The sequence below is a fragment of the Scyliorhinus torazame genome, chromosome 13, assembly GCF_047496885.1.
Source record: "Scyliorhinus torazame isolate Kashiwa2021f chromosome 13, sScyTor2.1, whole genome shotgun sequence".
NCBI classification, from domain to species: domain Eukaryota; kingdom Metazoa; phylum Chordata; class Chondrichthyes; order Carcharhiniformes; family Scyliorhinidae; genus Scyliorhinus; species Scyliorhinus torazame.
Genome location: NC_092719.1, coordinates 32,848,343 through 32,863,348, shown reverse-complemented (window position 1 = coordinate 32,863,348; position 15,006 = coordinate 32,848,343). Strand labels below are relative to the sequence as shown.

Sequence of the window (15,006 nt, the reverse complement as noted above, 5' to 3'; positions counted from 1 at the left end):
GGGACAGACCTACCAGCATGCTATGGGACGAGGGCTAGGGAAACTGTTTTGTATCATGACAACATTTACCATGGCGAACATGGTGACGGGCAGTGTGTAATGGTCAGCGGTGTCCTGGACGGGGCACCGGTGATGTTGGTGAACGTATACACCCCTAACTGGAACGAAGCAGACTTTATCAAAAAGACTATGGCGGAGATCCCTGACCTAGACCTAGGGGGGGCACACCACATTGTGTGGATAAAGTTGGAGACTGGCCAGGAAGGTTGGACACAGTCTTCCTCGCCGATGAAGCGTTCTGTGAAAGAATGTCACAAGCCATCCACGGGTACATAGCCTGCAACCAGAATAGAGAGGTCTCATCCTCCACATTCTGGGAGGCCACTGAAGGTGGTGATAAGGGGGGAAATAATAGCATATGGAGGACTCAGGGACAGGAAGGAGAGGATGGCTAGGCAGCAGCAACCGTGGACCTACTGGAGAGAAAAAAAATTACAAATGGAATTTGACCTGCTCTTCACCAGAAAGATCTTCACCAGAAACCAGGGGATCTCCTAAGAGCATGGTGACAAGGCCAGCTGCCTACTGGCTCACCAGCTGAGAAAGCAAGAAGCCACGAGGGAAATAGCACAGGTAAAAGGCGGGAGCGGCAAGTTAGTCGCAGCGCACAAGATCAATGAGATCTTTGTGACTTACATCTGAGAGCAGTACACCTCCGAGCCCCCGGAGGGGGACAAGATGAAACGGTTCCTCGACGGGCTGGACATACCAGTTGTGGGGAAGAAAAGAAGCATAGACAGGATGCACATAACTAGCGCAAGTCGGACTTCTAGTGGCGGCCATGGAGTGAGTGGTCACACACAGGGCAGCTCCAGCTCGAAGGCGTGGATTTGAGCTCTTTTTCCTGAAAAAGGGGGGTATTTTGACGGGAATGTGTAGCCGAAGGTGTGGAGAAGTTCCCCCCAGGAGTGGCATGTCTGCTGGTTATCAGACCTGGCAGAAGGTGGTTATAATAATAATCTCCATTAGTGTTGCAAGTAGGCTTACATTAACACTGCAATGAAGTTACTGTGAAAATCCCCCAGTCTCCACACTACAGTGCCTATTCAAGTTCACTGAGGGAGAATTCAGAATGTCCAATTCAACTAACAAGCATGTCTTTCGGGACTTAAAGATCTGGCCAAGGAACTGGAAGAGACCTGAGGCACAGCAACAATTGGAAAGATGGTGGAGGGCGAAGGGTTGTATGTTGGAAAACTCCAGATGGAACAGCTGATGGCGTTCATCAGAGACGTGTTCTGCCAACAATGATAGGAGATGCAGGAAGACCAATTGAAGGCCATCGAAGGACATTGAAGGAACACCCTAGAAAGGCTCAATGGAGAGAGTGGAGAAGTGCATGGAGGCACAGGGGTCCCAGATCCGGGAGATGTAGAGGGTGATGTCTGACCATCATGATCGGGTGGTGGCATGGGAGGCAGAGGTGGGGCTCCTGGGGGGCCTTTGCAAGTCACTAAAAGCAAAGGTAGAGGAGCAGAAGAACAGATCCAGAAGGCAGAACCTGCGTATCTTTGGCGTGCCTGAAGGTGTGGAAGGCACAAATGCTACGAGTTACATCTCGAGAATAGTGATGGAGGGAGGGTTCAACAATGGATAGACCCCACAGGTCTCTAAGGCAGAAGCCAAGAGCGGGGGAGCCACCGCGGGCAGTGATTTTGAGGCTCCACAAGTTTGTGGCGAAGGAGAAGATCCTGCGGTGGGCCAGGAAGCAGCGGAACTGTAAATGGGAGGGAAATAAGTTCCGAATATATCAGGACACTGGAGCAGAGCTGGCGAAAAGGCTTGCTGGGTTCAACAGGGCAGCTCTCTTTACCGACGGCAGATCAAGTTTGAGGTGCTGTACCCGGTGAAACTGTGGGTGACTTTTGAAGGCCGGGAATATTATTCAAAACCCCAGAGGAGGCCAATTACTTTGTTCGAGATCATAAACTGGGGGAGAACTGAACTTTGATGGGAGACGGAGGAGTTGGAACAATGGAGTTCAGAGGATGCGGGTAGTGTGGGGGCCGGAGGAGTTTCTTTCTTCTCGGGTGGAATGATTTCTTTGTGGTGATTATTTGTTAAGGGGCAATAAGTTTGTACGGCGGCAATACGTTTGTAAGGGGGCAACTGCTCCCCGTCCTCCCCCCGCCCCCACCTGTGTTGGTATTTATTCATTGGAGGTGGCGACCTGTGGCTTTGGATGTGTCTTTATTTGTGTGGAGAAGAGGGAGGTCCAGAGGGAGACCAAGGAGGAAAGGGTAGGGGGAGGAGTCTTCGGCAGGAACTGCTACACTTGCAGGTAAGTGGACGGAAGTGAGGTGGGGAGTTGGCCGCGGAGGTTGGCCAAGGAGGGGCGGGGGAGGAGGATGCGACGTGTCAGTGTTGGAAGAGAAACGTGGTCATGGACGGAGAAGGGGGCCATCTTGATGGGCCCGGTTTAGGGTAAAATTAAAGGGGACAGAATCGATAGGGGACGATGGCGGACAGTAGAGGGGAATGAAGGTGCAAGCCTCCGGTAAGGTTGATAACATGGAACATTGCGGGACTGAACGGGCCAGTGAAGACGTCTCAGGTCTTTGCGCACTTGAGGACGATGTGGGGTTTGTGAGGGTGTTGCTGGGAGCGATCCCAGACTTGACCACGCACTCGTTGATTATGTGAGGGCTTTTGTGTGCTGTAGCCGAGGGTGTCGAGCCCCAAGTCAATGGGAAGGCTGCGGATGGCGAATGATCTGGGAATATTTATGGAAAGGATGGGTATGGAACATACAGTGCAGAAGGAGGCCATTCAGCCCATCGAGTCTGAAATGAAATGAATGAAAATCACTTATTGTCACAAGTAGGCTTCAAATGAAGTTACTGTGAAAAGCCCCTAGTCGCCACATTCCGGCGCCTGTTCGGGGAAGCTGGTATGGGAATTGAACCCACGCTGCTGGCCTTGTTCTGCTTTACAAGTCAGCTGTTTAGCCCACTGTGCTAAACCAGCCCCAGAGTCTGCACCGACACACTTAAGCCCTCATTTCCGCCCTATCCCCGTAACTCATTAACCCCTCCTAACCGTTTTGGTCACGAAGAGCAATTTATCATGGCCAATCTACCTAACCTGCACATCTTTGGACTGTGGGAGGAAACCGGAGCACCCGGAGGAAACCCACGCAGACACGGGGAGAACGTGCAGACTCCGCACAGACAGTGACCCAGCAGGGAATCAAACCTGGGACCCTGGCGCTGTGAAGCCACAGTGCTATCCACTTGTGCTACCGTGCTGCCCTGAGAAGGGTATGGTGCACCTATGGAGGTTTAAGAACCTGGGAGTGAGGGAGTACTCCTTCTTCTCGCACGTGTACAAAGTATACTCCTGAATTGATATTTTTGTGGAGAGCCGAGAGGTGTCGGTGAGGTTGATGGAGCAGATGCGGGAATCGTGATCTCGGGCCACGTACCGCACTGGCTGGAGGCAGGAACAGAGGCTGGGATGGAGGCTAGACTCAGGGCTGTTGGCGGACAGGGGGTTCTGCGAAGGTGCAGTCGGTAATTAAAGATACGTGGGATGTCTTGCGAGGGGGGGGTCTGCCTGGGGGGGTATTTGAGCAAAAGAACACATGAAAGATCTGGAAAACGGGCATGTACGGGAGGAATCCAGTGTACAAAGCTCTGTAACATATCGTTTTACCATGTTTATATCTTGCTATGTGCGTTTTCTTTCTATTTTGTTACAAGGGGGGGGTTTGTTTGTAAGGGTGAAAAATTGTGTGAAAAAACTTCAATAAATATATATATTTTTAAAAAAAGATACGTGGGCTGAACCAAAATGGGGACGTATTGGCGGCCACATTCTGGGAGGCATTGAAGATGGTGGTTCGGCTGGGGGGATTATCTCGTTCAAAGTGCATGGAGGTAGGAGGGGGAGAGAGAGGAGTATGGACAATTATTGAATGTGATAGTCAAGGTAGATAGGGAATATTCGTAGGATCCCACCGTGAAGGGATTGGCAAAGAGAAAAGCTACAGGGGCAGTTCGGCAGACTGACGACGGGAACGTAGCTATGGAGGGCGAGGGGATGAGTATGGCGAGAAGGTGAGCCGCATGCTAGCCCATCAGTTACGGAGGCAGGCTGCGTCCAGAGAAATCCTGAGAGCACGGTCACGGACGGGGGAGGGTGTCGAATCAGGGGAGGATAATGAAGCGTTCAGGAAGTATTGAGTATTGTGTAGGGCCAATCCGAGGAGTGAGGAAGGGGATATGGGGCGGTTTTTGGATGAGCTAGAATTCCCACAGCTGGATGAGGAGGGGAGGCAGGCGCTAGAGGAGCCATTAGGGTTGAGAGAGGTGATGGAAAGCATAAAAAGGATGAAGTTGAGGAAGACCCCAGGGATGGACAGTTATCTGGCAGAGTTGTATAAGGTGTTGGCACCACATTTATCAGGGGCGTTTAGCGAGGCGCTGGAGAAAGGGGAGCTGCTAGAGACAATGACACAGGCAACGATCACAGTAATTCCAAAGAAAGGGAAGAACCCGCCAGTGTGTGTTCCATACAGACCCATATCACTGTTGAACACAGGTGTGAAAGTGTTGGCTAAGTTAGTGGTGAGGAGGATGGAAGGATGCGTTCCGGGGGCGGTTGCAGAGGACCAAACAGGCTTCTAGAAGGGTAGGCAACTCTCTGGTAATATTAGGCAGTTATTGAATGTGATCATGACCCCATCGAGGGGATGGGCACTGGAGGTAGTGGTGTCTATGGACGCGAAGAAGGCTTTTGATTGGATGGAGTGGTGGTACCTGTTCGAGGTTCAGGGAAGGTTTGGGTTCAGGCCGACGTTTGTGGCATGGTGCATCTGCTCTACATGGCCCCGGTGTCGAATGTACGGACAAATGAGATGACCACACGGAACTTCGGTTTGCATAGGGGAATGAGGCAGGGGTGCCCGCTGTCGCCACTGTTGTTTGCGCTAGCGATAGAGCCCTTAGGGGTCGGCAGAGTGGCAGGGAATTATGAGGGGGAGGAGGGAGCACCGGGTGTCACTGTATGCAGATGGCCTGCTGTTGTATGTGACAGACCCATTGGAGAGTATGGGGAGAATTATGGGCTTATTGGAGGGATTCGGGGCTTTCTCGTGTTATAAATTGAACGTGGGAAAAAGCGAGGTGTTTCTGGTGAATAAGGCGGGTCGGGGAGCTAATTTAAGGCTACTTAAGCCCACACCTCCACTCCATCCCCGCATCCCGACCTAACCTTTTGGATACGAAGGGGCAATTTAGCATGGCCAATCCACTTAACCTGCACATCTATGGACTTTTGACTGTGGGAGCACCCGGAGAAACTCACACAGACACGGGGAGAAAGTGCAAACTCCACACAGACGGTCGCTTGAGGCCGGAATTGAACCGGGTCCCTGGAGCTGTGAGGCAGCAGTGCGAACCACTGTGCCACCCCTTCACTCAGCATGAAAACCACAATGGGATGTCCACTAATATAAATGAAGGGGTAGAGTTTATGTTTTGGACTCAATTGGCAAGCCAGGAGCAAAATGTTCTTTTTCCCTGGACAAGATCTTTCCTCAAATTTTCTGCATATCAATGAAAATAAATTCTGGAATGAATCAGTGTAAGTGAGCAGTAAAAAAAAATTTCAGCTGCATTAAGTTGTTCATACACTGGCAGGGGTCACCCTGCCCCCCCCCCCCCCCCCCCCCCCCCCCACGCTAGCGCAGGTCACAATTTCCTTGATACCCAAAAAAGATAAAGACCTGATGGAATGTGGATCATACAGACACATTTCACTGCTGAACGTGGATGCGAAAATACTCGCAAAGGTCCTGGCCAAAAGGCTGGAGGGCTGCGTACCAGAGGTGGTTGCAGCGGACCAAACGTGCTTTGTCAAGGGTAGGCAGCTCACAGCGAACATCAGGCGGCTGCTGAATGTGATAATGACCCCACCCCCCCCGCCCCCCCAGAGAGAACACCAGAGGTGATCGACTCCCAGGATGCAGGAAAGGCCTTTGATAGAGTTGAATGGAGCTATCTCCTCAGGGTACTGGAACAGTTTGGGCTAGGAGCGGGATTCACCGCCTGGGTGAGGCTCCTGTACAACGCTCTCAAAGTGAGTGTCCGAACTAACACCACCAGCTCTGAATACTTCCAGCTACAGAGAGGAACAAGACCGGGCTGCCCCCTGTCCCCACTCTTGTTCACGCTTGCGATCGAACCCCTGGCGATAGCCCTGCAGGACGCAAAAAGCTGGAAGGGAATCCGGAGAAGAGACAGAGCACAGAGTCTCACTCTATGCAGATGACCTGCTCCTCTATGTCTCGAAGCCACAGGAGGGACTGAAGGCAATACTGCAAATTCTGGAAGAGTTTGGAACCTTCTCGGGCTACAAACTTAACCTGGGCAAAAGCGGGACTTTCCCATAAATCCAAAAGGGGGAGGGACAGAGCTGAAGGGCCCTTCAAAACGGCCCAGAACAGATTCTGTTACCTGGGGATCCAAATAGCCAGAGACTGGACACAGATCCACAAGTGGAACCTGACCAGCCTGGTGGAGGAAGTAAGAAAAGACCTTTATCGGTGGGGCTCACTCCCACTCTCCCTGGCGGGAAGAGTGCAGACGATCAAGATGAACGTACTGCCAAGGTTCCTCTTCCTGTTTAGATCCATCCTGATCTTCATCCCCAAGGCCTTTTTCCAAAACATAAACAGGCTAATCATGGCATTTGTGTGGGGGGGCAAGAACCCGAGAATTCCCAAACAGACACTGCAAAGAGGGAAAGTCAAAGGGGGCCTGACGCTACCGAACCTACAATACTACCACTGGGCAGCAAAGGCAGAAAAAGTGAGGGGATGGGTACAAGAACCCGACACAGATTGGGTACAAATGGAGGAGGCATCCTGTAAAGGAACAACCCTCCGGGCCCTGGCCACAGGAGCACTCCCATCCTCCTCAACAAGGTACACAACGAGCCCAGTGGTAGCGGCCATGCTGAGAACATGGAACCAGTTGAGACAGCACTTTGGGATAATCAAAATGTTCCTTATGGCCCCCATCTGCGGCAATCACAGATTCCCCCCAGCCACGCTAGATATCACTTTCAAAAGATGGAGGCGGGACGGGGGCACACTGACGGTCTATGTATGGCGCAGACTGGCGACACTGGACAAACTGACGAGGAAGTGGAAACTAGCAAGAGGACAGGAATTGAGACACCTCCAAACAAAGCACTTCTTCCGCAAAGAGACAGTAGGTTACCTGGGGCCCCAGAAAGCACACTACTAGAGGATCTGATAGGCACAAGCAGCGAGAAGGGGGGGCTATGTGGGAAAATATACGGACAGCTACTGGACAGACCCCAACACCACTGGACGGGACCACACAAAAATGGGAGGACGAACTGGGGACAGAGGTAGGATGGGGACTCTGGAGCGAAGCACTGAGCAGGGTGAGCTCCATCTCCTCCTGCGCAAGGCTAAGTCTAATGCACCTCAAAGTGGTGCACAGAGCGCACCTGACCAGAACCCGAATGAGCAGGTGCTTCCCGGAGGTGGAGGACAAATGTGAACGGTGCCAGAGGGGCCCGGCCAACCACACCCACATGTTTTGGGCTAGCCCCAAGCTTGCTGGGTTCTGGACAGCCTTCTCCGAGGCAATGTCCAAAGTTGTGGGGGTGAGGGTGAAGCCATGCCCATGCCGGGGGGGGGGAGGGGGTGTTGGGGAAACCACAAGAGAAGAGGGGGGGGGGTGTTGGGGAAACCACAAGAGAAGAGGAAGGAAGCTGAAACCAATTTGGGGGGGGGGGAACCACAAGAGAAGAGGAAGGATGCTGAAACCAATTAGCGGGGGGGGGGGGGGGGGGGGGGATATCATAGACCGATCCAGAGGGCAGCAAAATGTTCATACAGTTAGTCAAATGAAGGACAAAACAAACCTCTCTGTAAAATAAAGCAAATTAGCGCTGGCAAGAAAAATGTAATGTATATAAGTAACAACGGTTTATAAATATGAGAAAAGCCAATAAAAAGATTTTCAAAAAAAAAAAAAATTGCTTCTTATATCCAATATGAAGTTTTGTGCTGTTTGATTAGTACCACTGGTTTATTACAAAAAATAAGCATTTTTAATTCAAGTGTCTCGTTCACCATCTGTGCAAACTGATTTTAAGTGACTGAAAATGGCATTCAAAAACTATTGTTATGAGCCAGGGTTTAGAGAACACCAAAGTGTATCATGGAGTTCATCTGACCCACAACTTTTAATAGATTTTGGTTATGGGGAGCACAAAGGCCCACTTTACAGGGGTCTAAAGTATTTTAAAAACAAAACAATGTTTATTCTATGAATCCAGTTAATATTTTATATACCCACAGTAAACATCTTACCAACTACCAACACTGATAACCCCCAAAAAATATACAGTACTCTATAGGTAACCCTTAGTAACTTTCCTAACAACATCCATAAGCCAAAACACTTTTTAACAAAGACAGTAGGTTTGAATTCTCTACAGAAACAGGTATTACTTTGAAATCATCAAGTGATCTGGAAACATTCTTTAGAGAGAGAGAGAAATACACCTTCTCGTTTGAATGCAGCTCTCCAACTGAAGGCAAAACTAAAACACAGAGCCAAAAAGAGCTTTCAGCTCAAAACGAAAGTAAAAAGCAGAGCAGAGGCCAGCTCCACCCACACAATGACATCACTGCAGCCATTTGATAAATCACACTTTTCTTAAAGGGACTCTCACATGACACTATAGCAAACTATTTGCTTGTGATATTGTTAAATAATAGTAATTTTAAAATTATAATGAAAAGCATTTAAAGGATGTCAATATGGCCCAGGCTGTCCAGTCTCTGCATAGTCGGAGATGTGCTTCTGGACCATCTTGGAAGCCCCAATGTAAGGGCTCCACGGGAATTGCCCAAAGAAATTTCAACTCACAGTGGGCAATTCCCCAGCTCCCTAGGACCCCCCGAAAAAGTCTCCAATGTTGAGTTAGAGGCGGAGACTTTAGAGGGTTCCAACTCACCTGAGTTACCCAGGAAATACTAGACTAAATAAATCCCATATCTCTCCTGGCTAACTATACAACTGACCCCCGACACCCCTGGCCCTCTGCCTCCAATCCGACTCTCCACCTCCCCTCTAACCTTCAGACTCTCACCCCCAAAACCAGACCCGACTACCCTACCCACCTGCCACCTATCCATCTGGCATTCTATCCAGTTACTTCGCTTACACTCATTCAGTAACACACTGAAAAGCAATTTAAACGTTCCAAAGCTTTTCAATGTGTTAGTGAATGACGATTTAACAGAGCAGGGCTCGTGCTGTAAAAAGGAAGGCATGAATTGGTTTCCCCTGATGACCCTGCACTATGAACAAGTACTCCCAGAGCAGGTGCACTCGTTTTATGAAAAGGCCCAGTTCAGAGGACTGGGTCAGAGATGCAGGAGCTCTGGCATTGACTAAGAAAATAGCAGCGGAGTGGCAATCCGATAGTGACTGCCACTTCTCAGAAGGCTCGACCCTGTGTCCTTGCGCCCAAACAACACAGCTTAATTTAAAGAGCCGGCTTGGAGACCTACAAGCATAAGCAAATAGCATAAACGCAGTACAATGATTATTTCAAGTTTGGGGATGTGGCCAGTGTTGGAGACATAGCCAGCTTCTGAAGTAATGTGTATACATTGGTTTGGCCAATTTTGGGTAACTTATGCTCAAACAACAGCTTAACTGAGGAGAAATGTCAGGCTGATATGTTTTGCAGCTTTCCTGCTTGTTTTTCGAACTATTTTCCTCAGTATAACTTTGCCACACAATTTACCCAGATCAACTGCATCAAGCCCTAAACCTCAATTCCTTTCCTTTAAGTATCATCTTTCCAAAAGACAAACGGTCCAGTTTCCTGAATTTATCTTCCTTAACACATTCTCCAAAAGCATAAGTCAAGGATTTAGCAGCAACTGCCAATCAACAGATACTTACTTTCAGAGTTAACACACAAGTTATCTCATGGCATACCTATCTAGTTCATTTAATGCCAAAATCTTCCAATTGAATTTTTAGAACATACATACATCTTTTTCTGAATAAATATGAACGCCATTGCTATCCTGTGCAGTTACATGTACCAGTGCTTTGCTTGATCCAATTTTTCAAGACTGAACATTCATATTTGCAAAACAAATATTAATGCAAGTTTTCAAACGGCTAAGTTGTACGCAACAATTTTTATCTATAATAACCTTATTCCATATATTGTGGATTTCACATTGGGGAAATTGCAATCTTGGCACATAAAGAGCATTAAGCAATTCACAATTTGTTTTTTCTGTACTTAATTGCAAGGGCAGCAATCTGCAGTTTTTGAAAAATGTTATCTTTTCATTTACTTTATTTACTCAATTTCCCAAGGACCCACCAGAGAAGAGATGTATACCTTATCGAAATGTACTAAAATGCACACACCTCATTCTTTGCAAGGTACAAATGCTTTCCACTGTGAATAAGAAAGCTTCAAATACATAGATTATAAAGTATAACACCAACTGTAATAAAATCCTAGTTAGTTTAGAATATAAATAGGGAAAAAAACCATTAAGATAAGGCCTGTACCTTTTCCACTAATTTCAACCCCAGTCTTTCAACCATCTTTCAATCCTTCCATGTCTTTCCAGAAGGATATTTATTTCTCTTATTTCTATCATTTGTAGCTTTCTCTAATAATTTATTCTAAAATTCTAATAATGCGTGGAAAACAGGTCTAACTATTTTCCTAGGTATAACTTTGCCACACAATTTACCCAGATCAACTGCATCAAGCCCTAACCCTCAATTCCTTTCCTTTAAGTCTCACCTTTCCGAAAGACAAACGGTCCAGCTTCCTGAATGTATCGTCCTTAACACATTTTGGGATGCTTGTCTATGTATCCTCTTGACATCCTCTCAAGCTAATATTCTTTTTCTTGAGTTCTCTGCCTGAAGGCAGGTCCTTGGCAGTCATTGCCTGATCCACTGAAAAGTGCCATGATTTGTACTACAGTTGGGGTGAGGAAGTAGGTCCCAAATCTACCTCTGCTGGAAATGGTGCAAACACCGTGCTGTTGGCATTACTATGATCCACATGTTAGCCACCTAGCTAATATTATGCTGAATGGCTAATATTTCAGCTGCCTGATCACAATGCATATACATTACAATCATAAAATTTATTCGAACACCATGATGGCCAATGCAGTGATGATGGCATTTCAATTAGCCCAGCAACTCCCAAGTTAAAGAAGCATTGGCGGGGGCAGAAAAAAAGAACCTCGGCACAACTCCTGGGCTCGATTGCTATAAGTGATCCCTGCTGAAAAGCATGCATCTGGATGTCAAATGAGCACAGGATTGAAACTGATTGTGATGCCTGTCAAAAACTGTATCAACTCAGCCTAGGAATTTGCGAATGGGGAATAAAATTGAATGAGCTTATAAATATGCATAAACTTCAGATCAATATGAAGTTTTGCACTGTGTTATTGTAATATCTGCATCAAAAATGCTTAACTTGTTACATCATCCAACAGAAGAACATCTGTCACATCACCTGAAATGGCAAAATGCAGAAAAAATGATGACAGGGTACAAGAGATTGAATAGAATGGGTTTGCTTTACAATGGAAATAGCTAGACAGATGATAATCTCTCTCGGTATAGATGTGGACATACTTCCCCCAATGTGTCAGAAGTTTTGCATAAAGCATTTAGCAGAAGTGCCATACTTATTTGCCGTAACAGTCGTCCAGTCACACTTTGTTGGTAACTTCTCTTGCTATATAACAATATATGCTGTACCCCATTGTAAACAATGTCGTAGGAGTTCTGCTAGCAATATATTTAAAAACTTGCATATGTTGAAATGTTAGCCAAATGCTGTTCTCTCTTTCAAAACATGAACCCCTCTATCTGAAGAGGGAAGGACAGTTTATACATATATATTTTTTTTAACATAGTAATTTTCAGAGAGACTCAACAATAAATCATGAAAATGCTTTGTACAAAGCCAACTTTAGTCACTCTTGATGGCCATAACTATCAACTTAACTAGTAGCAATGTAAAATAAGCCCATTTAAATTATTTTATTAAACAACAAATTTGGAGAACCTTTAAAGTGAAGTCAACTAATTTCTGTGCATATAACCATGCTGGCCAAAAAGCAAACGTGAACTTTTCAACTGTAGGTGGAAAATGATGGATTCTCCTTCACTAAACTTCAATTTGCAATTCAATCTCGCATTTGTTGCAGCACTCTTGAAGTAAAATGTAACACAGGTACTTTTTTCACAAATAAGTTGCTATGATACCCAGTCTGTGCCTCTGCAACTTGTTAAAGCAACTCTTCTGCGCGTTGTACAGATGTGTCTTTTACCCAATGGCTAGTAATGATGTTGAAATGTGCTGATATGCTGAACACTTCTTCAACAAAACATTCCTAAAATGTAACTAACTAATTAGGTACAGAACTGAAGACTAGTAGTCATGGCTGACTGAATAGCAAACATGTACTTTACCAATTTTGACATTACTTTCCATGATGATCCAACTTCCATTTGGAAGCAGTTAATTAATTACTGGTGCAAGGAGGTACAATTAGAAAGTTGAAGGGCTAGTAAATCAGTAACGTTATATGGACTTTTGCAACTCACTGCAGTTAATTATTTCAATCAATATTTATTTTGGATTGTCAGATATAATACTGTTTGATAAATACTACAAGTCAATTAACCTAACCTACAGCCATGAAACATTACTGCATCTGCTGAATAGGAGTGAAACATGAAGCAGCAGCATGTCTGCCTCACAGAAGGTGGCTGACTAATCCTTGGGTTAATGATTTCAGGTCCTATGCTTTCTTAGAATCAGTACAGTACCTAAACATGGATCCAAGAAGGGTTAAAATAATAAATGAGATGCTCTAACATTTAGTATATGTCACAACAGGGAAGGAGGAGGAAAAACCCTCTAAAATAGTCCACTAACACTGCACGTTAATTGTCGCTATTTGGTTCATGTTATGGTTCTATTGAGCAAAACACGTAGGAGAGAGAAATCAATAAGCCTCAGCTAACCTCAGCAAAGCAACAAGACTTCAGAATTAGAACAGATTCTGAAAAATATGTTAACCAATGCAGTGAAGCTTTCTTCCCTGACGTTTGAACATTGGCAGCCCCTTCTGCTCCCCTCCCTCCTTCTTTCAGATTTCTCACTGTCTGTTTTTAGCATCGGGTAGCATCGATGTTCGGTGCAATGCATGTTTGCTGTACCTTTCTGAAGAGGACGACTTCCCAGAGTTAACTGACATCAGCAGCTCAATCTTCTGCTTCGTTTCTGGAAAAATTAGAAAACGTTCAGAGCCGAAAACCTATAGTTTCTCTTTAAATACCTAACTTCAATATTTAGATATTTTGGCTGAAATAGGAGGAGGCCACAGGTTTCAAATGCTTCTGCACGTACTGCAATTTACTGCTTCGGAAAAGAGAGAGAGAAAAGAGCGAAAGCTCCAGAGGCATCAGGCTTCACTAAAATATGCACATGACCGTTTATGAAAACAGGAAGTACAGTACCACTTTTTTCACAGTAGGGGTATCTTTCAAGGCTGTACCAACCGACAATTTATGTCATACCAGATGGAGCAATTATACACAGCGATACAAGTGCTAGCTTGAAAGCTGAATTAGATGAACAGCTTGCTAAATTTATGATTTCTTGTGACCTCGATCTTAACCAATGAAATCAACCATTTTATATCAGTTCCCTCCCTGCACTGCTGCAAATATTTCATTGTGTCATTTTTAGCAAATTGTGGGCAGCCGTCTTATTTTAGGCTGAGACATGCACCATTGTTACAAAGACAATCTCAAGTGCCTGATTTCACATGTAAGACAACACAGGGCCTTCACTATTTCACAAAGGCATATGGGAATTAAACAACATCTGAAAATTTCAGGTAATTAATAATTATTTTGCCTTGCAGAATCATACTACCGGAGAAAGATGAAGCTCTTCCTCCGCCGGCATTGGCCAGAAAATGACAAAAGGAAGCAATCAATTACTGTAATTAACGTACATAAAAATTAAAAACGTAAAGTGGAAATTACAAATAAAAACAGCAACTCACAGAAGACAGAAGATAACTGACTACCTAAAAGGTTCACATTTCAGTTTAGATACCTTCAGCAGAACTAAAATAGGCAGATGAGCCCTGTATGTAGTGCTGACAAAAATAAGAGATAGAAGCATTGGAGAACAGGTAAATGTCACACGCCATAGAATACCATCTGCTGAACCCCCCTCCCTGCAGACTCTTCAGGTTAAAAGTGCCAAAATACAAAGGTGATGCCAGTCAAAACATGCAAGGCATCAGAAAGATAATAGGTGAAAAAGTTTAATAGGTTCTGAAAGAAAGTCAACAAACTGAAATATGAATTGTTTTTTTGGCCACAGATGCTGCCAGCCCTCCTGCCCTTTTCCACTATTTTCAGTTTTCATCTCAAATTTCCAGCATCCACAAGTATTTTAACCTTTGAAAAAATTAATAGTTTCATTTACTTCCAAAAAGTGAAGTAGGACAAATATAGGATAAAATTAGAAGATCAATTGGGAAATGGCATTTCCAGCAGAATTAGGTTCATTGTGAAAACAGGAGAGAGCAACAAAGAGATTCAAATTAGGCTGTTGGGTTCAAAAACAGAAAGTCTTAGAGACAAGAAATGACCAGACTCAAAATAACAGGTAAAAAACCTCAGCAACAAGATGGCAATAAGCAAAGTGGAATCTTTAAATATGCAATGTGAGGGGAATATATTTATTTTGCTTGCTTTCCGTCGGGTGGAAAGGAAGTCATCAATGGAAGTGTTTGCGGAAAAAGATCAAAAGTAAATTAAAACTCAGATTTAATATATTAAATAAAATAGAGTAATATTCAAA

General features: G+C 45.4%; 1 protein-coding gene across 6 annotated transcripts in view; it reads right to left on the bottom strand.

Annotated features, from left to right (window-relative positions):
* Positions 1-15,006, bottom strand: part of srpk2 (SRSF protein kinase 2) — a 366,377-nt gene that overhangs the window by 188,802 nt on the left and 162,569 nt on the right. The window contains exons 1-2 of one of the 6 annotated variants that reach the window (XM_072471291.1): positions 13,534-13,608; positions 13,344-13,407 (exon numbers count right to left, since the gene is read on the bottom strand). The exons of 4 other annotated variants lie outside the window; for them this stretch is intronic. In XM_072471291.1, the coding sequence (XP_072327392.1) occupies positions 13,344-13,381 (38 nt within the window). In that variant the 5' untranslated portion in view covers positions 13,382-13,407; positions 13,534-13,608. Of the gene's footprint in view, positions 1-13,343; positions 13,408-13,533; positions 13,609-15,006 lie in introns of those variants that run through there. One more of the 6 variants, XM_072471292.1, reaches the window with a different exon arrangement.